The following is a 27,990-nucleotide window of genomic DNA, read 5'->3' as shown; positions in this document are numbered from 1 at the left end:
ATGCAGGATTTTAAAGTCATTTTTTCCTGGCTATTTGCTGCCTACCGTGAGACGTGACTGCTCTGAAGCGGCCTATGCGTATGCGTCACGAACGCCACTGAGGAGAAAAAAAAGCGAATTGACACTTAATCTGCAAATATCTTCGCAAATTTCACAATCAGGAGTCACACAATCTAATTAGAATACAATTGTCAAGGGAATCACACACTTATCAAGAATCACAATGCTCTATACATCATGTGAATTCGAACCCGCGTACACTCGCATTTGTACAATTCAAAACACACATCATAACCATTACACCACAGCGCCGCCACGCCCAGTCGTGTTCTTTTAGAGGTTATATATATACCAAACGTATTTGATGAATCGGCTGTGGTGGGTGGGGTTTCTCTGCAGTGTGCTGTGCTGTTGTGTACTGGAATACGTGTGCGTTTGCATCATTTCCATTCCTTGCTACGACTAACGAAGGAAGACAACGTAGACGACAACGTGAGAACTATTCACGGCTTGTCGTCACCGCAGGAAAATAACAAATGTGCCGTTCAGCTCATGATCGAGTGCTTCTCCAGTCCATGTTCTCCAAAATACGCGGATACAAAGTATTGCGCCAACCATCCACGTATGTGAATTTAATTCGCGCGTATACTGGCGAGCAACTGCGACGCCAGTACCAGGCATTTCGACGTGCCTCACGCTGCCGTGTAGGCGTTCTTTTCAAGTGCATTAGTTTAGAGTTTGGTTCAGTCCGCTGTGAGCTGTTGTCCTGCATTAGCAGCGGATCGTTAGCGTTTTGAAGCGCATGCATTCCAGCATTTGGAGACTGCTTATGCCGATAGCCGCGTCAAATGCATTGGCACGCATGTTTAAATGACTAATGTGTCCACTTGTTACGCGTGCACTGCTCGTATCCTGTGGCAGTGCTCGTTCTAAAAGCTTCGAAAACCATCTACACTCATGCGTGTGTTCAATTTATATATGCACAGGATGGACTTGCCGGCTAGTTGGTTGAGCATTTTAGAAGAAACAGCGCAACACAAGGACGACGCAAAAACATGCCACACCACGAAGCGCTGGTGTGGTTGATGCTTTTTTTCGTCCTTGTGTTTGCGCTGTTTCTTCTTCCACGATACACGCACACCACAGGCACGCGAAAGTTTAGGAGCATCAGTGGTTAACTCTGTTTTCCCCGTTTTCTCTCAGTGTCAATGGCACAGTGCGTTGCCCGGAATTGTGCACGCTTACCCCCATATGCAGAAATGCATCATAACTTGAAGCCCATGCTTGACTTGATCTAAACGACGCAAGTCGTGAACGCACCAAAAGAAAGGCAGTGAGCGTCTTGGGGGACGTTCGCACCAGGCGTCGTTTATATCAAGTCAAGCATGAGCTTTGTATTAAGATACATTTCTGAATACGGGGGCTAGACATCTGCTTCTTCCAGAAAATGTCGAAGAAACGCCCGCCAAAACCAGGCACATTCGTAAACTTAACTAGGCAATACGAAGCTCCATAGAAAAAAAGAAGAGTGGTATTAAAAGCTTTCAGTACTTTTCTTTACTCCAATATAGTTGCGCTCTCGTGGCTTCACTGTACAGAGATAGTGCAGCGTTAGCTAGAAAGCATGAGTTTCCTAACTCCATGCCAAGATAAGCTTGTAAAATTATTTAGGTGCTAGAATCCAGGGTTTGTAGCGATGCTTGAAAATCCTTTATTTCTAAAATGCCATTTTCAAGGCATTGAAAACCCTTGAATTTTTAGAAGTACTGGAAAGTCCTTAAACTTGTACACTTGGCTAGACTTAGCAGACATTGCCAAGCGCTTTTTTTCCCTTCTGTGACACTCTTTCGCATGTCACAGAAAATTGTCTCTGGAGGTAATAGAAGGAAAGCGACATCCTTAAAGTTGAAATTACAAAGGAGCTGCAGATACCAGTTTTATGCACATGGAACCGGCGACAAATGTGCTTGGAGGAGCAGAAGCAGGAAGCTCAACAGTTGAGGCATTCGAAGAGAAGCCGTGAAGAGTAAATTGAGAGCGACAGACACAATAAAAAGAAATTAGAAATGACTATTGCTTATTTGATGGTGAAAAAAGCTGAGGCAACAGAGGACATCACATACACTGTCAAACCAAACAGTATTCAAAAACTGCAAATGTTGCAGGTCCAAGTAGTTAATTGTGCTATTGCAGAAAAAATTTGAGCGCTTTCTTGAAATGCTTCCTTGTGTGCGTTTAGTGGTGGGCGGTGAAAGGCAAATAAGCAGTCTTTCAAATGTTTGAAATCACTGAAATGCGATTTGTTTTGTTTTCTTTTGTTTGCATTAAAGTTAACGGTGTTCTTGAACAAGTTATTGCCTGTCCAAACTACTACACACATTGCACGAGGTCCTTGAAGTTACTGTGTCGGGGCCTCGAAAGTCCTTGAAAACCATTGAATTTTTTTCTTCAATATTGCTACGAACCCAGTAGAACAACTGTCATGGAGTAAAAACCTTGGCTGAACAGGGGCTTATACGCAGAGCACAGGAAGATTAGAAATGCAGTAGTAGGCGTGGAGGGCCCTGAAAAAAATGTGCCACAACTGCTCGTCTGCCTTATGTTTCTGCACCGACTGTCGCATTTTTAATAGAAGTGCACTTTCTGTTCTACTCCAATGAACGCAACATTACCAACTCCAGTGTGGGGCAGTCCTTCAGCCAGTGCAGAACTTTTTCTGTACATCCGAGTCAGCTCTGTCATTTTTCCAGCATTGTAGTACAAGATTTGTTAAACTGGTTTAGCAGAATATGAGCAGTATACTCTTAAATTAGCTGTTTATTTGTATGCACAAGTTCAGGTCCTCAGTTTGGTTGCATGACAAATTGTCATACCTCAATAGATACAAGAAACAATTTTATTACAGTTTAATAAAATCCAAACAGTAATAATCACAACATAATGACATACATTTCTTTTGGTACGTATACAGCCCATGTCTGGGCAGTGTATAAATTCAACTATACACCGCAAGTACTGTGTCCTGACCACTATTATTCACATGTGTAAAACCATCACAGCAATTCAACAAATATCACAGTAATTAGTGACATACACTTTGTAACTGCTTTACATGAGCATAATGTATACAAATGGTCCCTGTGTACCTACACATGACTAGTGCCACCCGAGTACTATTACTCACAGGTGTAAAACCAACAAAACAGCTCTTTAAAAAATATCACAGCGCTTAGTGACGTACATGCTGTAACTCCCTTGTAGAAACTTAATACAAACACGTGAGGACACAGAAAGCTAGCAGTGGGCATACATGGGAATACCACCGCCTCAATACTAATTCACAAGTGTAAAACCAACCAAGCAGTTCTTTAAAGAATATCACAATGCTTAGTGACATACATTTTCTAGCTAGCTTATATAAGCTTTATACAAACATGAGAACATACACAAAGCTAGCGGTGCACCCGCATAGAAGTGCGGCCATCTGAACACGATTATTTGCAAGTGTAAGCTCAACAGAACAGTTCGTTATAGTGACGCACATTTTGTAACTGCCTTATACAAGCTTAGTGCAAGCACAAGAATGCAGAATATAAATTAAAAACTTGCTCTATGCATACACAAACAGATCAACACAAATGGTAAACACCGCTTTGACGACAAATGTGACTGTGGCAAAGCGCAGTGCTGTGCCGGTTGAAATTGCCACCCACAAAAGTATTGAGCAATGCTTAAACCACAGGCAATAAAGTGCTGAAAGACTGCATCTCTAACGTTACTATTTTAATTCAAATTTCTTGAATATAGGGCTCGCTTGCAGATAAGGCATCTGATCCAACTGACCTGATTTTACACCTGCTACATGCATATAATGCACTCAGATATAACTGGTAATAATAATTATAAAAGGCATTTAAAAACTTGATAGTATGATGAAGATGCATGACTAGAAAAGTTCTGTCCCCCTCGTACTTGTTAAAAAGGTGTAAGTACGACACATGTTCTTTTTTTCCTCAATTTTTGCATTAATGGACAGCCGGGAACCTCGAACCGACACACAAAAGAAGATACTGCTATGTTAATAGTGTTATGAATAATTTTTTGTGAAAGCTTTTTTACAGACAAGTTGCAGTCTCGTTTCTGGAGGTTGAGCTGTATCTTGCAAAATAACTTGAAAAGTGGTCACATGGGAGCATGACACTATGTCATAATGTTCGTTTCAGTTGACTCTCTTGCCCTACAAGTCACTGCTCACTGTGGCCAGTGATGCAACAGCAGTTTCTGTGTGATTTTCATCCCACTTCTGTCCTATGCCATCCTTACCAGAGTTGGCGGCACATAGATACCCAAATTTCGATAGTGTTGCTTTCTCAGGTGGTTGCTTTTGATTTGCTCAATATCAGTTGGCACTTCAGCTGCATCAAACTTCTTTTTTACCTCTTCAACAACAACATCAACAACAATCTTATGACACCTGTGTTGTCCTTCTAGTTGCCTACAAAGACCAGTCAATCTAGCAACAACACTGACAGTCTCTACTATCTTGTAATGGGGGAGAGGTGTGTCCCACCATGTGTTCCACATTGTTGTCACTATGTGGGCTGGCTGGGGAGGCAACAACTGTAATATGTTTGCATTTGCATATATTAAAGTGATGCTTGTACTGTGTTGTAACACCTAACTTAGTCTTGCACTTGCTGCACAATAACACTGGCTCACAGTCGTGGTGAAAAGCTTTTGTATGTTGAGCAAATGAGTTGTATCCACTACAAAAAAAGTCAGTGATAGCACACATGTTGCTCTACCAGGCCTGGTGTGGTTCCTTCTGACACTGCTGCTGATGCTGACGCGCTGCTGCTTGCCTCGTACACTGTTGCAGCTGCAGTAGACATGGCAGTCTCTGTATCTATTGCTGCCGTGTCATCTGTCCTGGTAACTTCCAAGTGGTATCGGGCTCACTTCTGCAACAGAGATGTTGTTTGCACCTTGAGGGCTCTCATGATCAGGGCCAATAATTTCGTAGGCATTGTCTCCTGCATCGAAGAACCAAGAACAGCATGAATTAATAAACATAGCTCTAAAAAGTACGGACATCAAGACTTAACCACAAGCTTTGCACATAAGTGACCGGGCTTAATGAATAATACTTGCAGGAGGAGTTACACAATTGTTTGTGTATATTACAGTAAAGCCTCATCAGAAGATATTCAAGAGGCACGGGAAACATGTCTCTCGAAACCAAAAATTTTGAGACACTGAGGAGCCAGACTAGATCACTTTATTATGCATCATCACTAAAGTATGTTTTGATATATCTGAAGGAATAAATGCTCAGGGTGGCTTAAAGGGCCCCTAAACCACTTCTCGACATTTTTTGAACATTTCAACTAAACACGCGTATCGAAATCAGAATGCCGTCACGATCGACGAAGCCAAATGCCAGAGTGCGTAGCACTGCCGGAGCACCACAATATGAAGAAAATGACCCCGTGCGCCTCTCTGGACCTATCCTGCACCCCCCAGTTTGTCCTGACGTCACCAGGCTGTCTCTGATGATGTCACCAGTTTCCGGTGCTGTCGATTGGTCAAACGAAAGTGTACGACTGCCGGCAAGGCCTGCAAGCAAATACACACACTCCTTCTTCCTCGTCGCGTTGCGCGCGATGCCATTGTGGGCAGCCAATGGGGGCAAAGAACAGAAACGCCAAAAGAAGGGTCTCCCTATGAGGCTCTTCAACACGAGTCACCATACAGTTCCGTTGTATTAGCGCCACCCCTCACAGGACGACGGGCCAGCGCGGCAGCAACAGAGCTCGTTGGTGTTGGCCTGCCCCGTAACATTTGGAGGTGTACTAGGCAAGGAAAAGACGATACTGTCCATGTGGGGTGTACCAGATGAAAGAGTAAAATGAGTGGGGACTACTTTTCGATAATCAAACACACGTAGCTCCACTATTACTGCACAGTTTCGAAAAATTCTCGTGGCTACCTGTTCATTGCCTTATTGTGTAGAACTGCAACACCGCAACTAAATTTCAACCTCGGTGGTTTAGGGGCCCTTTAAAGAAGACATTCACAGCTTTTTAGTGACTGTAGATTGTGTTAGCTTCCTTCCCAACTTCTGGAATTTAAACACTTCACTTTGCAAGCCTTGTTGCTCGCAGTACCTTTGAGGTGCTCTTAGACGCTCGTCAGCTTCAACTGCCGACACTTTCTGCCCTGCACTGTCCTCGTTGCCCTCCTTTTCTGGTTCATGCTAAAAGAGACATGCGCGATTGACTTGTGTAAGGATTGCGTGATCTTTACGCCCTTCGGAGCACACAAGGTGCACAAAGTGAATGTGTCTGGGTTGTGTCCCTTCGAAGTAGTGAATACTTAAAAAGTCATCCTTAGTAACAAAGGTGTCTCTTGTATACAGTATTGTTAACGTGGCAAACATCGGAAAACCAACCAAACCATTTTCAGATGTCTCTTACAACCAAGTGCATCTTGTAATGAGATTCTACTGTACTGAATATTTTTCAACTATGGATCATCTGCATGTACATATAGTCACAAAGACATGTGTGGAATGGCGAATCGGGAAACAGTTCGTACTCTTACTTTTTGTCCCTAACATAAGCAGCTGATAACAATATGATAAAAAAGCAGGCAATGAGGCTAGAATGGAACATAATCCTTCAGCTCTAAACAGTTTTTTGGGCCCACATCATTCCCTCATATGACATAAGGAAACAACTTGATTGCAGTAATGGCTGCATGTGATCTGAGTTGATTGAAACAAACTATACGTAAGGTTGTCCTGTATGTAATTTTATCAGAGTGCTTTTTAGATGTCCTGCTGGTGATCCTGGCTGCGCGATGCTTCTCATGCTTTTTAGCACGATTCCTTTTTTTCCACTCCACTTTTTTTTCAGATTTTCTCCCCTTTCCCTTCCCCCTTGTGTAAAATAGCACACTTGAAGTATCAAATCTGTTGAACTAACGTGTGTATCAAACCTGTTAACATGTGTGCTTCTCTGTGGTCTGTGTTGTATTTTTGCGCTGCACAATTCAATTCAAGATGAAAGATGGAACGTCCCTGCCTTTAGTTTAATTGTGTGTGTGTGTGTGTGTGTGTGTGTGTGTGTGTGTGTGTGTGTGTGTGTGTGTGTGTGTGTGTGTGTGTGTGTGTGTGTGTGCGTATATGTCTCTCTCATGTTTTGAAATATATGTACATTCAGGAGTGCCTGCATGCCCTTTTCTCCTGCTCCAGTGACGAAAAGGAGAGCCTGTTTATGTACCATAGTAAAAAATTCAAAGGTTTTCGCTGTGCCCATTACATCCCTTATCATATGGATCTGTCACAATACAGAGTAGCAGTGGTCCATAATACTAGCCCATCCCAACATAATTATAAATTAACACATACCGACATGCTGCGAAACAGCTGTTGCAAAGCCACTGGTGAAGGCAATTTCCGCAGCACTGCAGTGGTACAGCCGAGTTCCACCTGTATAGTGACAAATCCATATGCGTGTTAGCAACTCAGTAGTTGCTGATGGTTTCATAAGCTTTATTTACACTACACAATAAAGTAATCTAGACAACTTTGTTGGAACACATAATTAGGACACCACTTAAACACTAACACGATTAATTGCCCCCAATCTCTCACTCACTAAGGGATAATACTACTGAAACATCGGTGGAGAGCTCAGATTAACACAGCCCATAAAGGACAAGCGTTCTTTGAGGAAAACAGCTATAACAGCGGTTAGTTTTCTTGATCATTTTATGTGGTAGCTTTGATTTAAATGTCATGCAGTACTATAAAATACGAAGTGCCGCATTTCTAGCAGCAGAAGGCGTCGTCAGGCTCATGGTACAACAGATTTTTGCACTGTTTGTCAGTGAGCCGACACATACAAAGAAAACCGAATTCACACATACATATACAGTGTCAAGTGCACTTCTTCTGAAAACGCAGCCACCAGTTGCAATGTTGCTGAAAGGAAAGGTTATATAAAGTGCGAGACTGCATGGAACTGCCACTTATGACTGTAAATGTATGGTCTGCTGATTGCAGAGGTAGTCACATGCTATTTCTAGTCTCTTTTAGAAGCATTACTAAAGGATGAATTAAAATCGATTCATAAGTCACGAATTTCACGCATCCACAGTTTGGTTAAATAACTTGTGAGAAAACGACATGTTTACCTGGAATAGCAACCTTTTTTCCTGCTGCAAAACTTTCCTTCGAATTAATGAAATAACTTTGCAGCGTCATAATATATTGTGTTTCTCGCAACTACTTGCCGGCAGTGGCGAGTTACAGTGTTTATATCCGACTCATTGGGCGACAATACTGCCAAACACAAATGCTTCACGAACACGAGAACACGTCCCTCGCAGAGAATAGCAACCATATATGCCTCTGTGAGACATGATCGCACCTTTGTGGTCAAAATGTACATTAGAACGACATCACCATCTCATTAAAAAAAAAAGCCTCCGTACAAGGCAGCCGCCAACTGCATAATGTGAAATTGCAACTGATGTCCACTTACTGGTGGCCTGTGTTTGAGTCACTTTTGGCAGTTGACTGGGTGCTGAGAAATGCATGTCCTGGGTTGTCCCTGCAAAACATACAGGGTTATGTCAAATGTTGAAAATATATATATGCCGGCATTTCATCAGTCGCAAAACAAACGAGTAAACTAATAAACAACTGTAATGTAAACAGAGTACACATCATAAGATAGGCTGTCGACTGTTAATTCATTATGCAAAAAACCTAATGCATAGGAAAGACTATATGTATACACACGAAGCTGACACACAATTTAATTCGCTCTAGGTTCTTCCGTGCAGTATATTCAAATTATTATGTCTCGTGGTTAGAGCAAAATTAGTGTAAATTACGAACTAAATTATCTACCCTGGAAACTTTTCTTCAATATGCACCTGTGCGCGCTTCGAACGAGTAGCGTTGTAAAATTTACGTACATGGCATTTAACATAGTTGCGGAACACGGATTTCCTTTGCCCTGTGTCGTGTACAGTGAGCTACATATATCTGCGCCACCCCCCCCTTTTTGTACTAGCCATACTGCGTGCCACTGCACCTATACGCACGTCAATAAACCTCACGACACAGAAATAAAAAAAGCGCCAATCACCCATGCCTGCATGTTGTAGTGGGCCTAACCTAACCAAGCATGGGCTGTTGCTTTTTGTAGTAAACACAGGCACCGTGCTCATTGCAAGTATGTATCATGTCGCTAAGCAAATATGCAATTTCATTGTACCACTATTTTTTTATCACATGGATATATCTGTTGAGAGGCAAGACAAAAAGCAGTCACTTCTCAGAACTAATCAGCTTTCTTAAAACACATTTTTAACTTTTCAATGACACTTGCTGCTATGTGTTTGTCTCCAGAGAGCATACTTGATTTGACTTTCCAATCAGAGACATTACATAAATATACCATGTTAAGATGACTGCCTGGAGCACGTGAGAATTTTCATCTTCGTGTAACATACTGTATCTTGATTTTGTTGACATTTGGTCAAATGGTACACCCAATATACCCACATACTAGTTTTCTTGTCCAAATAACATGCCAATGTATTTTGATTTTTTGGCATTGGCTCCTCTGCACTATGTGAAGTCGCGCTGCACTGGCTCTTTCATATCCTCGTGTCCTTGCAGCTGCCTTCTTGCGTTATATAAAGCGGGTGCCTGAAAAATATCGTATGCAAAAGTCAACACAAGGGCATGGTGCAAAACAACATCAAGACAGTCAAGGCCATGGCAATAAAAAAGTCTTAGCTCTTAGTCTTCCTAGTGAAATGCATGCAAAACATCCAAATGACTGCAACAGTCAACTGCTAAACTAACTTCAATTTTTAGATTTAAGCAAAAAAACAAATAAACCACAGTTCATCCTTGTTTTTCATGAATGTTAAAATACTCCTGCTAATGAATAGAATATTGGTCATTTTCAGACGTCATAGGTCTGTCATGAGTCTGGTGTATCGCATCCTGGGCACGTGCCCAGTGTGCCCCCCCCCCCCCCCCCCGCACCATCCCTGGTTGTGCCACTGCTGAAGCCATAATTTGAGGATTATAGCTGCAAACATGATGCTCAGTAGGGATGAAAATATTGTCCTTCAGCTCAATGGATATATGGATGTGCCTATAAAAAAAGGGCAACAAGGCTTGTTATGGCAAGCTTACCCACATTTCAATACTAACACGTTCACTGCGGCCTGCATCTAAGCTTACTAAAAGGCATGAACTTATTTTCATGCATGAGGTGCGCAGTGGAGTTCATTTTTGACAGACCCGACTACTGCTGCAGTTTGAAATCTAGCATTTTAGATTCTTGTAGGCATGTAAAAGTTGCAGTTAAACCGCAGTTATTAGTTTATTACACCAACCTATTGTTCTGTGTACGACAGTCTGGTAACACGGAATTAAAGCAACATTTTATTTTGATATTTTATTTCTCTACTAAATATATTCAAGCGATAAACACATCTTGATCTGCCATGCTATAGCAAAATGCACACATTACGCTTGTAACCCCCAGAGGAAGGCTGATTTAGCTGTTCATATGACATAACTCTGACACGCCAACTCATACTAGCAAATGCACAGGCATGTCCAAAACAATAAGAGTATGCAAAGCGCCCCTGCAATTGTAATTCCACACAGCAGCCGTTATATTCGATGCCGCTGCGTAACTAGCTGCTCGACAATTCACCGAGTTCGTAGACATAAGCATCCTTTCAGTTTCGCACCGTGCACGAAAACCGCAACAGGAGACAAAACCAGACCTATAATCACACCATTTGAACATGAGCAAAAACAGTTCAGTCTTAGGGATAAACACTGTGAGAGCGACTTAGTGCGCGACGGCGACGAGCGACGGCTTCGAGCGACAAAACGGGCCGTCGCTTGAACAGATGGCTCGGTTCTGGAAATCTAGAAATCGTCGCTCGTCGCCCAGAAGTGTTATGAGCGACTAGCCAATAGCGCGAAGCCGGAACTGGATGTACATACATCGCTCAAATACTACCGATTGTCGCGCGGAACGAGCAAATGATTCAATTTTTATACGTGCAAGGATAAGAACGTACTGCAAGACCTCCGGAAATATTTTATGCTACTTTTTATAGTAAAATACATCAACGTAAATTACTAAAGCACGCGTCACGCGTGACTGCAGCCCTCATGCCGGCAACACCGGGGAGGCGTCGCTCAAAATCGTCGCTCGCACGGAGTACGACTTGTAGGCGACGAGCGAACGCGACAGCCATCTCCGTCGCGTCGCTTGTAGCTGCCGCGCGCAAGATCGCTTATATGGGGTTTATACTTTTTTCAGCATAAAACATGGATTCCTCATGCGTTTTCAGTAAGTTCAAGATAACGCGCCCAACTGACCTCTTGCAGCATGCAGCTGAATGCCTGCGGCAAAGTTTCTAACTAGCACTGGTGCTGCACGTAACTTCAGTGGTCGCAGATTCCCCCTGCACGAGACACCGTCAAGCGCGCGGTTTATTTATGAAAAAAAAAGCATGCTGCCAGCAAAATGACGCCTTCTGTTATGTGATTCCGTGGTTCAACAGCGTTCCGTACACAGTAGACTGCCAAACTGAATAAATTCAAACACACAAAACGCACGCTAATCACGCTCCGCATAGGCTCGGAATCACGGGCTGGTGAACTAACCATCTTAAGCGTCCTCTCGCCTGGTGTCTTATTGAACATACCATAGTTCTGGCAGCGTTTGCGATTTTTAAAGCTCTTACGGACAACGGCAAAGTGATAAAATCACATGCAGTTATCGCGACGACTGGCTTTTTCGATTGACATCGAGAGACAGCGCGTACGCCTAGTCCTTTGTCAATCGCGTCGGCTAAGCGCAGCGACGACTTCCTGGCGATAGCATGACATATACGGAGAATGTGCACCTAAGTTAGAATTCACTTACCGTGGAGGATTTGTTGTTATATCCAAGGCATGACGAACGACTGTCGTGTTTTCGTGGCGACGCGAGATGGCAGACACACGATCTCCCTCGGCTGGCCTTTGCTCGCTGAACGGATCACCTTTCTCGCGTGCTGTGTTGTTCCGCGATCTTGCGCGCGCGCGCGCGCGGTGGAGCCACTCCGAGTGAAAAAGTAGAGCGCTCGCTACGCGTTCCTTTGAACTGCGGCGGCCTGTTCTCTTAGAAGCAAAACGATGTGTTCTTTGCTCAGCGTGCATGAATGATACATTGCCATGTTCGGGGCCAGCCACCTACAGTTGAAGCAGAAGATTACGCTATGTTTTGTTTTCTATTGCCGCAAGAGTCTCTCTTTTCTATTGTCGCAAGAGTCTTTTCACTCCCTCTCTCTGAAGGGGAGAGTGAAAAGCACATTTCACTCTCTCCTTGGTGACAGAGTGAACAATGCATTTCACTCTCCTCGACATTTTGCGAGAGTAAAACGACGCTTTGAAGAGTGAACCGGCAGCTTCACTCCTGCGATACCCTTCCTAGTTTTTAGAGTGTGCAAGACGGAGCGCTCGCCCAAGCCAGCACGCCGACTGTCCATAGAAGGCGCCACTGCATAGCAATATGGTGGCTCCCATAGAAAAACGATGTATACGCGGTTGGTATTGGTAGTTGCGGTGGGCTATGCTGCGTAGATAGAGCGGCCGCCGGGGGGTGCCGCCACGAGTCCACTAGCTAAGCGCACGGCAGCTCGTGGAGGGCAACCGCGTTTGGCTTACGGTTAGCACGTCATAAGCTCGAAAACCAGAAGTCGTGGCGTGTACTTTAACATGCAAACTGAAATTTGAGGTGCGCACCACGGTAACATATAGAAGCCAGCCCCGCTCCGCCGTAGCCCCGCTCGCCGTAGCCTTCGCAGTGCAAGGCACTGAAGCAGGAACAGGAGCAGAGCGGAGGCAGTGTTTGATTACCAATACCTCTGCTTCTGCTGAGCAAATTGAAGTACCTTTCGCGACGTATTTCCGAAATGGGCTACTTCCATTTTATGTGATTTCCATCACTCCGATAAGAAGTGGTTCAGGAGCCCTTTGATAAACATTTTTCCTCCTCCTCCTTTGAGAAACTCGTATTGGTGCACAAGGGGACGAGTTCATTCTTATGGTGCGCTGGCGACTGTCTCACTTCTATTTATTTCGGTCACAGAAACAGTTAAAAATTGAAATGGGACACTAGCTTTGGATAAGCACTTCCCAATCTTTCTAAAGCGATCAAGTGATTCTGATTGCTTGTGAGTTCGGAGGAGCACATCTGTAGAAGCCAACGACGTCGATAGCAGCTCCGCAGGTCGTACCCAAGTGCGAAGGTGGATCTGAAGAAATCAGCAAGAAGCGAGGTATCTGCATATCAGTGGGCAAGTCTTAGAGCGAAGCAACACCCCACCGCCGTCTTGCACGCTTTACGAGTACCATGCTACGCGGTGATGTTCGGCGTCATCGGTTCGCAGCTAAGCCGCTCTTCCAGATACGTGATGGAGAATGAAAGCATGTATGATATATGTGCTGTAAATATTTAGAGCAAATTCTCAAGGGGTGTCAAACAATAAAATAAAACCTTAAAGGACAACTAGGCGATCTGATGGCTGTAGCTAAGGAACACCTTCACTGTCCTTCAGTCACAGCTTCAAGCCTCTGTTTTCGACACCTATAGCTGACGCAAAAGAATCCCGAGCTCTTCTTCAGCCATGACGTAGTTCAAGGTGTCAATTGAGTTTGTTAACAACGCAAAGCTCCTAGTTTTGACTGTGCGAATGTGTGGGTTATTGGGTGCCATTTGCCGGGTTCTTGCACAAAGAAATATGAGCTCGTCGTGGAGTAACGTGGGAAAACCGCGACGTTCGACGTTTTACCGGAAATAGACGATCACTTTTTTTCCTTAACAGGCTAGTCAAAACTGTGCATACAAATAGACGCTAATTGGGAAGACGAAGTTGCGTGTGCTGCAGAAGCACACGAACAATTGGGAGTACGCGTTACACTCTTCAGGCACGTACTCACGGGTAACGGCTCCGTGTAAAGGTATAGAAGCCATTTAAAGGCTGTGCTGATAGGTGACGTTGCAGTGACCGTGAGAAACACAGTAGCTAAAAATGTGAGTAGCGAAAATAACTGTTCGCTGGGCGCACTTGCTCTCGTAGGAACAAGCGACACTCAAAAGCACAGCGATGGCGGCGACCACTGTCGGCGATAGTAAAAATCAGATCCGAGGGCCTAGCGCGTCGTCTCATTTTAGGTGACTAGTACAACATTCCAGCGCAATCGTCGGTGCTCGCGTGCCCTCCAGGAATCTGAACACAATTTGATGACACAAAATTTGGCGGCAACACGGACAACCGATGTAATCAATGGTAGGATTCGATAAAGATGCGAAGCATGCACGCGCGTCTTTTCGCTGACTGGAAGCTTTACGTCGTTACCTGGTAAAGAAAGCGGGCCCCCCAAGCAAAGGCTCATCTAGGATGTGTATCAATATGCGCCATGTAAGGGTTGACATGAGTGCCATGTTGATTTTGGCAGGTTCATATTTTCACTACACCTATAATGTGCATCCATGCCTCAGGTATAATGGCTTTCCAGGCTCGAAATGGTTTCCTTTAATGGTGATGGAAAACTTATGCCGCTGAAGTAAAAAAAAATTTTTTGGGGACTTTCTTGGACTTCAAATGAAGTTATCTCTCTGTAACTCTTCCTTCCATAAAATTTTTAATTAGCTTACAGATGATAACTGCAAGCTATGCAGTAGGGCTCACGCAACTCTTAGACACATTCTCTGGGAATGTGACGTTATATGCGAAGAAAATGCAGTTTCCCCAGATGAAGCTGCGGCGCGATGGACGGCCGCGTTGCGCAGCTCAAACCTCGAAAATCAACTATGGGCCATCCAGCAAGCCCGTGAGGCGGCGAGGAGACAGGATCTCCGGACCTCCTCGGGGGCGGCCTAGGCCCAGGCCACGAATTTGCCGGATTGTTAATAAAGTTGTTACCACCACCACCACCACCACTTACGCGTTTATTGCCTCTAAGGTATTCCTCAGAGGAAAAGCAAAAATCGCTCTTTTGTTGGTTATCGTCCATGCACAGCTGGTTCTATGCCTTAGACCAGTGAGTGGTGAGGCGAAAACTAGCCGCTTAGTTTGCGACTCCTATCTCTCTTCGAAAGTGGAGCCAAATAGCTTCCGTTTCACTAACTCCAAACTTCGCACAAATGTCACTGGCATGCACATTAAAAAATGGATAAAGAAGAACGTGAAGAAAAGACGGCAGAAGAAAAACAGAAAGGAAGAACACTGACTAACAAGTGTGTGTTTATTTTGAAAACATGAATGAAAAAATGAAGGACCCTTGCCCTACCGGTACATGAGAGTAAGCAAAGCTTGCCCTGCGTACACCTCACCTACGTCACGGCAAATAACCCACAAGTAACGGTGCCTGATTGCTTCGGCCTCCCGCTCCGTCAGCTCGGGTTCTTCTCGTTGCAGACGGATTGTGAAGGCTCGGGCAGCACTAACAGCTGGATTCGCGCGCCGACTGCGGGCACTTTCCCGGACGGGTTGTCACCGCCTCTTGTCGAAGGCTGCCAGTTCCTCAGAGGAACGCATAACTTGTGGCCGTCCTATCCGTTTACGGAGACTGAACTGAACGGAAATCAAACCGGCGAGGCACGCGCGAGACCCTTGCTGGCCCTTTCCCTCCCCAGCGGAAGCAAAACGGCTCCGATTGGTTGCGTGCATGGCGTGATCGTGCGCTTATATGCAGCTGGAATCCTTGCGACTGACTCACGCTGTGGCGCCGGCACAGCTGTCAGCTCTTCAAAGCGCCCTTTTCCGCGCCTGCTCTGCTCTGGGAGCAACAGGTTTTTTTTTTTTTTTTTTTTTTTTTTGCGTGTCCACAACGCCAAGCTAACTTGTGAGCCCATACAAGGCTCGTTTGAAGAAAGCAAAGGTACAGGCACTTAAATATTCAAACACGCCGAAAGATGCTGTCTTCGCAGTGTGACTGCTTACGGCGTCCTCATATATGCGCCTGCTTGCCCTAATGTCCTTAAATTCACGGTTTCTGAGCTGCTGCAAGTGGAGTAAACAAAGGGAGGAATTTCTCGCTCTACATTGCAATCAATGCACTTGCGCCTTGCAGATTCGATTAAGATACGAAAATTATAGTCATGCACGACTCTGATTACACAGGAAGAATTCAACCAGCTGTAACTATAACCAGATATGGTGGAGTAAGTAAAATCTCGATTGCCCTCTTTGTAAAATAATTGTTGTCTCTTGGTAAAGCGCTATTTAAAGCTCATTTGTACGTAATTGGTCTTTCTGCATTTGCGTGATTGTATTCCCATCACTGTTGCTTTATTTCCCACAGGTCTAGCGATATTGGCGGTCACGCGTTCACAAATTTGTCTCTGTGTGTGGGAAAAGTAAGCCTTAAGTCGGAAGTCACCGCTTTTCTTAGTATGTTTTATTCGTGCCTCGCCTGCTACGGAGCGGCTTCAACACAAAACCACAGGGGCCTGCTCAGTCACTGGACGTAGACATTTGGTCTCTCCCTTCCACTTCACTAGTCATCTGTCCATTAGTCATTGCACACTAGAGAGGGATGGCCGATTTTCGCCCATATGTTAGTGAATGTCCGATACCCCCCACGGCACAAGCTCAATCAGTTTAGTCACCTCTTTTGTGCACCAGAATCCGTGAGAGCGTTCAAGAAATTTCAGATATTTTGGGTGCGTTTTGCGCCGAGCGAAAACTTAAAAAATAGCAATGATTCGGCGAAAGCAAGAAACCCGCATGACACAAGACAAAGACGCTTGGCAATGCATAAACGCTGGATATTTTCGTTTCCGGTGCACCACAAATATAGAATCTGACCTTTTTTTCGTACGTTCGAGTGTAATACTCGTACGTCGGCTTACTGTGCAGGCGCTTTTTGGTCGCTTTGACGTTATTTGTGCCTGCGTTGCCGTGGCTTGTCGCAGTGTAGCACGTGCGTCAAATTCTACGAGCAGTTTTGAAGCTGTCGACCTTGGAGCGCTGTCCCGCTGTAAGCAGCTTCGCAGTACGTGCCTGCCGGTGACAACGAGACCCGTTCGATATGAAAGTTTTTGCTGAAGTTTGAGCTGGTAGGGAAAGGGAAATAATTATAAACGCACGCCCAAACGAGACCGCGAAAGCCCACCCTGCGACCTTCCCTTCTATACAGGACGCGGTACCTCTCTGCGAATACCTGAGCTCGAATCGAAACTCTATACCGCTTTCGTGTAAATGATGGCTGAAACAGGCTATGCGTGGGCTCGCGTCTTCATAAAGCTAACGTTCTGCAACAGCACGATAGAAATCACAAAAGGGGAAACGCTGGCCCTTACGTTGTCCGGTTTCATGTGTGCGTTCAAGGTGCCTTGGAGGAATCTATAGTTTTACAGAACCAGCTTACACAAATTTGGTCCCATTTGCATACCTATGCGGTTTCTCCTAATACCTACAAAGATCTCATGAGATGTCCTCATAAATTTCCGATGACAAAAAGTTAAGCACTCGTGAATACCTTTGTCATAAAATAAAGGTTTCCTGTGTTTTATCTTACTTTGCTATAATTATTGCAGTGTTCTCTTTAACGTGTCCTACCTACTCAGTGTTCTTATATCTCCTACCTACGGATTGTTCTCTGTGGCACTTTTAATGGGGGCGGTATTTCGTTTTCTGCATTCGGGCATCACAGCCAGTTGGATATTTAAATGTGCGAACATAATAAACGGTATTCTCTCTTTTTGTGCTCTTCCTTTCTTTGTAAACGAACGCTGCACCGTGTCAACAACAATGTCTTCAGCATCAGCGATCTTCACTTTCATCAAACAAAGGAAACCATCGCTCTACCATTTTACTTAGACCGTCACAAGTGCACATACGCAGTTTTTCTGATTCGTGTTCAATCGACGCAGTAAAAAAATCCCGTACAAATAAACATATCATTCTAGCGTGGAACGTACACGTTTTCTACATAGCCACTGCAGTGTGCATAACTTTGAAGCTACCCGAGTCAAATCTTTCCAGAATAGTCTATTGAAAAATATACATGCTTCTTTAATTCTAATCAATGCCACATAAATACTACGTTTCTTTCACGGTAATTTTAGAGATAACTGCGTGCTTTAGGCTGTACACTACATGCACGACTGGATATACTATTCAGTCTTTGTCATAGTCTGACAGAAAGCTAGATTAGAAGATGGGATTGCCTTAACCGCATGTATTCGGTAGAAGCTGCGTATTGGGCAAAAATTTGACAATGAAGACGATATGCTCATTAAACGCGCCAATACTGAACTCACTGCCACAAGACTTCGTATAGCTCGAAGGAAAATTCGCTTATCGCCTCGTTTCAGCAATTTAGTACTGGATTGCTTCCAGCATTATCGACGACAGTCATCGTGCGGTGAGTTCTGCCGTAGCTCGTTCGAATACGAATCCGAATACAAATATAGTAAGCATGGAATACCAAATGAAATATGCAAGGGCCAAACTCGAACGCTTATATTTATTGCAAGGTCAGGTATTTTGAGAAAATAAGTACCACACAGAAGTGACTAGCGCAGAAAAGACAGTCGTCAGGAATAAGTCATCCGATTCTTTGCAGCAGTAGGGGCGCGTCGACAAGCGCTAAACATCTATTCTGCAACTTGGAGGCATCTACGGAGCATCGTTCAAGCGCTACGGAATACCAGAGCAAGCCGCCGTTTTCCAATGACGGCATCATCGGACTGGGAAAAACCTGCTATCTGCTGCGGTATCGTCATGTTCAACCGGGACACGTGTTAAGCCAGCACCGACAGAAGCGACGCCCGGCATTGGACGCTACCGAGTATAAGGTGAGCCCCGCAGGCGATGTCCTACCATTCCTGGCAGCAGTAGCAGCGTGTCGACAAGCGCTAAACCTCCGTTCTGCAAATTGCAGGTTAGTTGGAATCAGTTTTCTGTAGGTTGTACTTAGTTGACTCTTGTTCTTGTCGTGACTGCTGCTGCCATTGCTGTATTCCTGTTTTTATTTTTTGGTGGGTTTGTTATCCTTGCAAACATGCCACTTTCAGACGACGATGCATGTCCGGGTTGTAAGCAATGTTGTGAAAAAGGGCTCGTGTGCGGAGAATGTTCCTTGATGTACCATTTCGGTAACTGCTCAGGGATATCAGAATCAACCTACAAATCAAAAAGCGAAGCATGGCGGTAGGGTTGGCATTGCCAACCGTGTAAGATAGCAAAGGTGAGAGGTAGCCAAAGCAGCAAAACAAAGAAAAGAACAAGATGCAGATATAGCGACTGTGCTTCAAGGTATTCATGTAAAACTAGAAAGCCTCATGACACTAAAAGACACACTAGAAAAAATTGAGCGCGCAGTGGAAGTGATGTCAGGTAAATATGACGAAGTTCTGGTACACATGCGCAATCGTGACAAAGAAATATCGCATAAAAAAAAACGAGTCGAATCAATTGAATCTCAAAACCGCGCAACTGAAGAATGACAGATAAATCAAGATCTAAACAACCTAGAATGGCAAAACACGAAGCTAAATCTCGACTTTCATGGCTCACCCGTCAGAGAAAACGAAGACTAATTGTCAAAAAATAATGTAGCTGCTGCGGAGCTTCACATTCCAGAAATAACTAAATACGACATTGTTGCTTTGCACAGGCTTCCAGCACCTAAGGATACCAGGTATCATAGCACATATTGCAAGGCAGAATTTGAAGGTTGAGTTCTTAAGAAAAAAAAAAAAAAAACAGGACTCAACCAGTCAAAAATTAGCTGCTACATTCAGGGAAATTTGACGAAACACAGCAGGGTAGTGATTGAGGTAACCAGGCAATGGTCTAAAGTGCATGATTTCAAATACGTCTGGCATCGGAATGACAAAGTTTTTGTCCGCCAGAAAGATGGAACAGTACATCATGTAAGATGTAAGGAGGACTTAGCCAAGTATAAAAAGACTTAAGTTCCTTTTTCTCCTTATTATGGCCTTATACAAAGATTCCACCATCATGGTTTAAAGATGTCTGTGGTCTGGATTATGCCAATTCACTTAAGCTGTTTCATCTCAATGCCCAGTCAGCTAAGAACAAATCCGCGCAGTTCTAAATGTTGTTCAGCAACCTTGATTTCGCTTTTGACATCATTATGCTTACGGAGACGTGGTACACAGAAGCTAATGCATCATGCTTACCCTCCTAAAACACCTATTCTGTGAACCGAACTACCTCTCGTGCAGGAGGCGTGGCAATGATGGTGAAGAAACATCTTGTCTGCGACCAAGTGCCGAATTTTTCTTGTGTGCATGAAGACTATGAAATCCGGTGTTTGGCGGTCGACAAAAAACTAGTAAGCGTAGTATACCAGCCTCTGAGCGGAAATGTGCAAAACTTTTTGGTATTTCTAGGTTCCTTGTTTACTTTTTCAAATGAAGATAAGCTATGTGTGATCATCGGCGGAGATTTTAACACTAATATGCTTGGAGATCTGCCCCCGAAACAGGAACTTGAACAAAAAATTAAAGCCTATGGATGTATGAATGTCATTAATAGGCCTACCAGAATTACTCCCACACAGTGGCGTAGCAACAGGGGGGGCCGGGGGCCGTGGGCCCCGGGTGCAAGGGGCCAGTGGGGGGGGTGTCATATACGCCTGAAGAAACCCCTCTTTCCGCCGGCTTGACTGGGCGGAAATTGCAAAGAATGCTCCGGCATCCAGTAGCCCGAGCTCATGCACCCGATGCGTTGCGCCGCAGAATTGTCGGCTGCAGCTCTATCAGCCCCCTCCCCCCCCCCCCCCCCCCCCCGAAATAATTGCACGAATGTGCGGGCTAAAAAATTTAATTCGCGAAATGGTCGCTAAACTACTCGCCTTAGCGGAACGTTTCATGTGGGGTGCGCTCGCGCTGCGCGTTCATGCTGAGAGCAGGAGTCGCTAAACATACGGTGAGGTGTTCTAAGGCGTTGGGGCTCTTGGGTCCCTCTTCCGTTCAGGACGCGCAGCGAAGACGAACAAAGACAGCAGCAAGAGGGCGTTCGACCAGCGCGCCCGGCGCTCGCGTTTACGGCGAAGCGTTCGTTGAGAGCGACGTTGCATAAGTGGGGCCGTCAAAAGTCGCGAATGGGATTCTCTGGATCGTCTTCAGACTCGGTTCACCCGCAGAGTTTGGCGACGTATGACTCGACAGGCTGTAGTCGCGGGCCCGCCGCGATGTCCGGCTCGCTTTTACTTCCCCTCTCCCGCTCGCTCCGAGAAGCCGCTGCGAAACCTGCAGTTATGTTTCACGCTTTCCTTCTTACCCTCGAAAGTTTCAGAAAACTGTTGTTGTTGTGTGACTTCATGTCACAAGTACAATGTCTGTATCAGCTGCACAGAATTTTACAAAAAAGGTGAATTTTGTAATGATATTTCCCGATCGGGATTCTATGAAGTTATGTCTTTTTGTGATTACTAGGAACTCGTAGCGTGAAAAATATGGCAGATAAGTAATGACCACATTCTTAATAATCCCGTAATTAGTACTTATAGAGGAAGCACTTCAATTCGAGAATTGAGGACTCAAAGTCATATTCTTAACTCAACAAAAACTTATTAAACAAAATCGTTTTGGGTGCTACAACCTACAGTACTTTGGCACTGCGGACGGCGCCCAGTATATGGCAGCAGCGAAATAAATATCAAATAGTGGACCAGTGACGTTGATCCCTTAATCCTCTCCATTGCGAGTGCAGACCAACAGTAGTGCAAGCTTTCGCTGGTACGGGCTTCATCGCGACCTTTTCTTTCTTTTTTTATGGTGACGCCATGAATCTCCGCGAAGCGTGCTCTATTCTGTTCCCAATCTTGCGGTGGTACCGCAGCTCGGCTAATGACGTTTGTCCGTATAGCAGCAAATGAAAACAAGGCTTTATTGATCAGAATGGAGACAACTCGTAATTGTCATAGCATTGGCGCCCGCGCAGCGGGGAGGCAGGTAGCATTTTCTAATAGGGTGGGGAGATCAGCGTCACTGACAAACAATTTAATTTTCGTTTTCGTTCAGGGCTGCCCACAGACAAAATACTGCGTGCCATAGTACCTACGACGATTTTTGTGAAGTTGTTGTTGGGCAAGATATGAATGTCAGGCTTCAATTTTGCAAAAGCAATATTGCCGCTAAAATTCGTAAATAAAACTTTATTATAAAGATATTTTTGTTACTTATGACGTGAGCCATATTTTCCACGATGCCGAATTTGTATTGGCTGTCAAGCCTTACAGTCTGACAGAAGATGTTCACATGGGCTTATCACACGTTATCACTGCAGCACCCTGTGTTATTTGGCGCAGGAAAAACAGCGTGTATATTTGCTGCATTCACGATCTCTGGGAAAGAAAGCGAAGGAGAGGGGGACCCGGGGAACGTGCGCGGTATCCAAGGTGGCTGTACTGGAGCTGAAACCCGGAAATTGTCGATATCCATGCCTTCCTCGACTACATCATAGGGGGGGGGGGGGGGGGGGGTGACAGAAGACCTATGGGCCCCGGGTGAAAGACAACCTAGCTACGCCACTGCTCCCACATCTTCTTCGCTGCTTGATATGTTTACAACCAACTTGCATGCATCTAATATGAAGGCTGGAATAATGTACACACATATAAGTGATCACTTCGGCATATATATATATATATATATATCTTGTAAAGGAGATTTATTAGGGTTCGTAGCGACCGCCGGTTCTATGATGCACCGAGCAGTTCCCGAGCTCGAGCTTCTGCTGCGCGCTTGATGCTGCCGATGCTGCTGACCCAGTGCGCACGTTAATCTTCCTTACAATGGCCCCGTGGAAATAAAGGAGCCATCCTGGCGACTTAGGTTTCTGGAAGGACGGTAGAATCGTGATACGGCTTGAGACGCGGAACGTGAACGACTTCGCGGTTACGACGTCGCATGTCGGACGGCGGCGTTAGCGGCTCAATCAGGTAATTCACGGGTGATGTTCTCTCGAGAACGCGGTATGGCCCGTCGTACTTCGGACGGAGTTTTGAAGCGAGCCCAGGCGTGCGGTGTGGCACTAACCAGACGAGAGCGCCCGGGAGAAAAGTGGGAGTCGAGTTCAAGGCATCGTGAACGGCTTTTTGACGGTTCTGGTCGTCTGAGGTGAATCGGCGGGCCAGCTGGCGACATTCCTCGGCGTGTCTGGCGGCTTCCGAGATCGGCAGGCATTCGGTTGGGTCTCGCCGGTAGGGCAGAATGGTGTCGATTGTGTGCGAAGGATGACGGCCGTAAAGAAGGTAAAAGGGTGAGAATCCGGTAGTGGCCTGAGTCGCGGTGTTGTAGGCATAGGTGACAAACGGAAGAACGAGGTCCCAATTAGAGTGATCAGGTGAAACATACATGGCGAGCATGTCACCAAGAGTTCGATTAAAGCGTTCCGTGGTACCGTTAGTCTGTGGTTGAGTAAGCAGTGCATTTACGATGAACAATAGCGCATTCAGCAAGCAGTTGTTCGATGACTTCAGATAAGAAGGCGCGGCCTCCGTCACTTAAAAGTTCACGTGGACCTCCATGACGAAGGAGGAAACGGTGAAGTATGAAATTGGCGACTTCTTGCGCTGTAGCATTTGGTAGAGCAGCGGTCTGTCTCCGCATAAGGGGTTAAGTGGTCTACCGCAACGATTATCCACCTGTTGCCGGTAGGAGTCAACGGAAGTGGCCCGTAGAGATCTATGCCCACGCGATCAAAGGGTCGGGATGGGCATTGCAGAGGCTGGAGTTCACCGGCGGAGTTGTGTGGTGGCGCTTTACGGCGTTGGCGCTCACGACAAGAGCGGACGAACGTTCGAACGAAATTGTACATTCCCCGCCAGTAATAGCGGTGTCGAAGTCTTTCGTAGGTTTTGAAGACTCCCGCGTGGCCACACTGAGGGTCGACGTGGAACGAGGAGCAGAGCTCTGATCGCAAGGTTCTCGGAATGACGAGTAACCAGGTGCGTCCCTCTGGGGCATAGTTGCGTCGATATAGTAGCTGGTCTCGAATCGCAAAATAAGGAACTTGGCGCCGAAGCGTACGTGACGCTGGAACTTTCGACGTATCCGAGAGAAGGTTGAGCAGAGATGCAGTCCAGGGATCATTACGCTGTGCAGCAGCGATAGTGTCAACGTCCAGATAGGATAATGTACGCTCGCAGGCGGAGTCGTCACGGGCCTTCGGGGGAAGCGGCGATCGGGATAGCGCGTCAGCATCGGAGTGCTTTCGCCCGGAACGGTAAACCACGCGGATGTCATATTCTTGGATTCGCAATGCCCAGCGGGCAAGGCGGCCCGATGGATCTTTGAGCGTCGACAGCCAACATAGTGCGTGGTGGTCGGTCACTACGTCAAACGATCGGCCGCATAAATATGGGCGAAACTTACCAAGCGCCCACACAATGGCCAAACACTCCTTTTCTGTAACGCTGTAATTGGTTTCCGCCTTGGTTAACGTGCGACACGCGTATGCGACGACGTATTCTGTGTGGCCAGGTTGACGCTGTGCCAACACAGCGCCAAGGCCTACACCGCTTGCATCGGTATGGATTTCGGTTGGCGCTTGAGGGTCAAAATGGCGAAGAATGGGTGGCGTCGTGAGAAGACGGCGCAAGGTTGCGAAGGCGTCGTCACACTCTGGAGACCATGATGAGAGATCTCTAGCGCCACCAAGGATCTGCGTGAGAGGCGATATAATTGACGCAAAGTTTAGAACTAATCGTCGGAAGTAAGAGCAGAGGCCGATAAAACTGCGTAGCTCTTTCATAGTGGTAGGTTTTGGGAACGCAGTAACAGCACGTAGCTTCTCGGGATCCGGGCGAATGCCCTCCTTTGACACGACATGGCCTGAAATTGTGAGCTGACGAACAGCAAATCTACACTTCTTCAGGTTAAGTTGCAACCCGGCGTTGGTCAAGCAAGTGAGTACGTGCTGGAGACGGAGCAGATGCGTTGCGAAATCAGGGGCGAACACCACAATATCGTCAAGATAGCAAAGATAGATTTTCCATTTGAGGTCACGTATAACATTATCCATCATCCTTTCGAACGTAGCAGGAGCGTTGCAAAGTCCGAAAGGCATGACGGTGAATTCATACAAGCCGTCTGGTGTAACAAAGGCAGTTTTCGGGCGATCGGCCTCTGCCATCGGAACCTGCCAGTAGCCTGACCGCAAATCCAGCGAAGAAAAGAACTCGGCTCCCTGTAAACAGTCCAGAGCATCATCGATGCGTGGTAATGGGTAGACGTCCTTCAGCGTGATCTTGTTCAAGCGTCGAAAATCAACACAGAAGCGGATGGAACCGTCTTTTTTTGGGACGTGGACTACGGGAGAGGCCCATGGGCTTTGGGAAGGTTGAATGACGCCTCGACGGAGCATGTCATCGACCTGGTCTGCAATGACGCGACGTTCCGTAGCGGACACGCGATATGGTCTTTGTCGCAGCGGTGAGTGAGAGCCAGTGTCGATGTAATGCTCGACCGTCGATGCGCGGCCAAGAGATGGTTGCGCAACGTCGAAAGAACGGCGGAAGTGCTGAAGGAGTGCGAGAAGTTGAGATCGCTGCGAATGCGGCAGATCTTCGGCGATGAATGGGCTGAACACACCAGTGCATGTTGAGTCGGGTACGGAGAGGGCACTCAGTTCATGGACGGCAGTAGCAGGCGCTTCGTCGAGGACGGAGACAATTCGTGTTGAATCGACCGACTCGACGTAACCAAGGCATTCGCGGCGGAACAGCGATAGCGGCGATGAAAGATGATTGTAAATGGGCATCATGCTGACACCGGCGGCAAGGTCAAGAGCTACAAAGGGCAAAGGAAGCGCTTTTCGGGTAACAAAGTGATGAGAGGCCATGAGGAAGACCGTCCCGTCGGATATGATACTACAGAAGACTGGTACGAATGCTGAAGAGCGCGGAGGCCAGGTCACGGAGATGTGGTCACGTTACGGAGATGAGACGGCAAGTGCTGGCAGACTCCTGAGTAACGGACACCAGAGATAGCTGTCGTGCAACTTCTTCGCGGACGAAATCCTTGAGTTGGGTTATCAGGGAGGCTTGTTCTGGGCCGGTGGTCAGGCTGCAGAGTGACGTCGCATTTGGTGTGGGATGTCGCCTTGCTAGAGCTCGCTGCTTACGCAACTCATCATAGCTCTGGCACAAGCCGATGACGTCGCCAACAGTGCGTGGGTCCTTGGCCAGAAGCATCTGGAACGCGTCATCATCGATTCCCTTCATGACGTGCTTGATCTTTTCCGCTTCCGTCATGGCAGCGTTCACGCGCCTGCACAAATCTAGAACGTCTTCTATATAGCTGGTGAATGTCTCACCCGTGTCCTGTGCGCGTGTACGCAAACGCTGCTCGGCTCGGAGTTTCCTGACGGCGGGTCGGTCAAATACTTCGGTAATCGAAGTCTTGAACACCGACCACGTTCGGATATCCCTCTCATGATTTCTGAACCAGAGATTGGCCACGCCCACGGGATAGAATGATACGTAAGCCAGTTTATCTGAGTCATTCCATTTGTTATGAACGCTCACCCGCTCGTAGGACGACAGCCACTCTTCAACGTCGTTGTCGTCGGTTCCGCTGAAGATGGGAGGCTCCTGTTGGCGAACGGTGCCAGGCAAGGGACGGGTGGCGGTGGAAGAGTCTGCTGGTCGGCGTCCGGCATGGCAGAGGGTAGCGTCCGAGAACGGAGTTCCAGGATGGTAGAGTGGAACGTTACCCCGCACCTCCACCACTTGTAAAGGAGATTTATTAGGGTTCGTAGCGACCGCCGGTTCTACGATGCACCGAGCAGTTCTCGAGCTCGAGCTTCTGCTGCGCGCTTGATGCTGCCGATGCTGCTGACCCTGTGCGCGCACTCGTTATCTTCCTTACAATATATATATATATATATATATATATATATATATATGCATATATATAATGTATGTTTCCATAAATATATGCGTAAAACGAAACCCACAAAGCAATGCTTTCAAGATTTTCTCTAACGAATATGGACATTTTCAAATGACAAATTTCTTGTGTAGATTGGCGTATTGTGTTGAACGAGACAGATGCTGAAAGTGCATTTATTATATTTTTAAGTCTGCTTCTAGATCTATATAATAACTGTTTTTCCAAAAAAGTCTTTTCGAATCCAAAGAAGTACGTAAGCCATGGATTACAAAGAACATCTCAGACAGACTGACATTAGAGATAAACTGTATGCGAAATGGATGGCCACACACGACCCAAATATATTAAAAACAATTAAAGTTTTCCGCAATAAATTAACGAAGGACATTAGAGCTGCCAGAAATGATTACATTTGGAATTTCTTTCAGATTTCTGCAGGAAAGACAAACGAAATATGGGAACAACTAAATGCAGTTCTAAATCGCCACACAAACTTTAGCTTTGTTACAAAGATTGAGCATTACAATAAAGAGATCAAAGGCGCTCGTTTAGCATATGAATTTAACAAATATTTTGTTGAACTTAAAGTAGAACGTCCGACTGAAGGGGCACTCGATTACATAGGAAACTGAAAGCAGCGACGCAGACAGTATAAAAGTTGCACCTGTCGAACTTAATAGAACTAAATTCACCGTGCCTAACGCACATATTTAATCTGTGTTTTTTACAGGGAGTGTTTCCAAAACAATTGCAGGTTGGTAGGGTGACAGTGCTCTATAAAAAAAAGCGATAAGAATGACATTGGAAACTACAGACCCGTGTCCATACTCCCCATTTTCTCTAAAGGGCTGCAAAAAGTAATTTTCGCCAAAATAATGAATTTCTGCGACAAATACAGTATACTTTCCCCGTCACAATTTGGCTTCCGTAAACACAGATAGACAGAACAGGCTTTACTGGAGCAGAAAGAATTTATTTTAAACGCCTTTGAAAAAAAAAAAGAAAGTAG

At 45.8% G+C, this 27,990-nt stretch overlaps 2 protein-coding genes across 2 annotated transcripts in view; both read right to left on the bottom strand.

Annotated features, from left to right (window-relative positions):
• Positions 1-27,990, bottom strand: part of LOC140213771 (uncharacterized) — a 231,441-nt gene that overhangs the window by 188,581 nt on the left and 14,870 nt on the right. The gene's annotated exons all lie outside the window — the stretch shown is intronic.
• Positions 2,883-12,482, bottom strand: LOC140213490 (uncharacterized). The gene is made up of 5 exons (XM_072284752.1): positions 11,985-12,482; positions 9,585-9,727; positions 8,550-8,618; positions 7,412-7,492; positions 2,883-5,033 (listed from the first exon to the last, which is right to left on the bottom strand). Exons 2-5 carry the CDS (start codon positions 9,631-9,633, stop codon positions 4,921-4,923), a joined length of 312 nt encoding a protein of 103 aa, XP_072140853.1. The 5' UTR covers positions 9,634-9,727; positions 11,985-12,482; the 3' UTR covers positions 2,883-4,920.

This window comes from Dermacentor andersoni, chromosome 10, assembly GCF_023375885.2.
Source record: "Dermacentor andersoni chromosome 10, qqDerAnde1_hic_scaffold, whole genome shotgun sequence".
NCBI classification, from domain to species: Eukaryota; Metazoa; Arthropoda; class Arachnida; order Ixodida; family Ixodidae; genus Dermacentor; species Dermacentor andersoni.
Note: the sequence above shows the minus strand (reverse complement) of the source record. Positions and strands in the feature narration are given on the sequence as shown.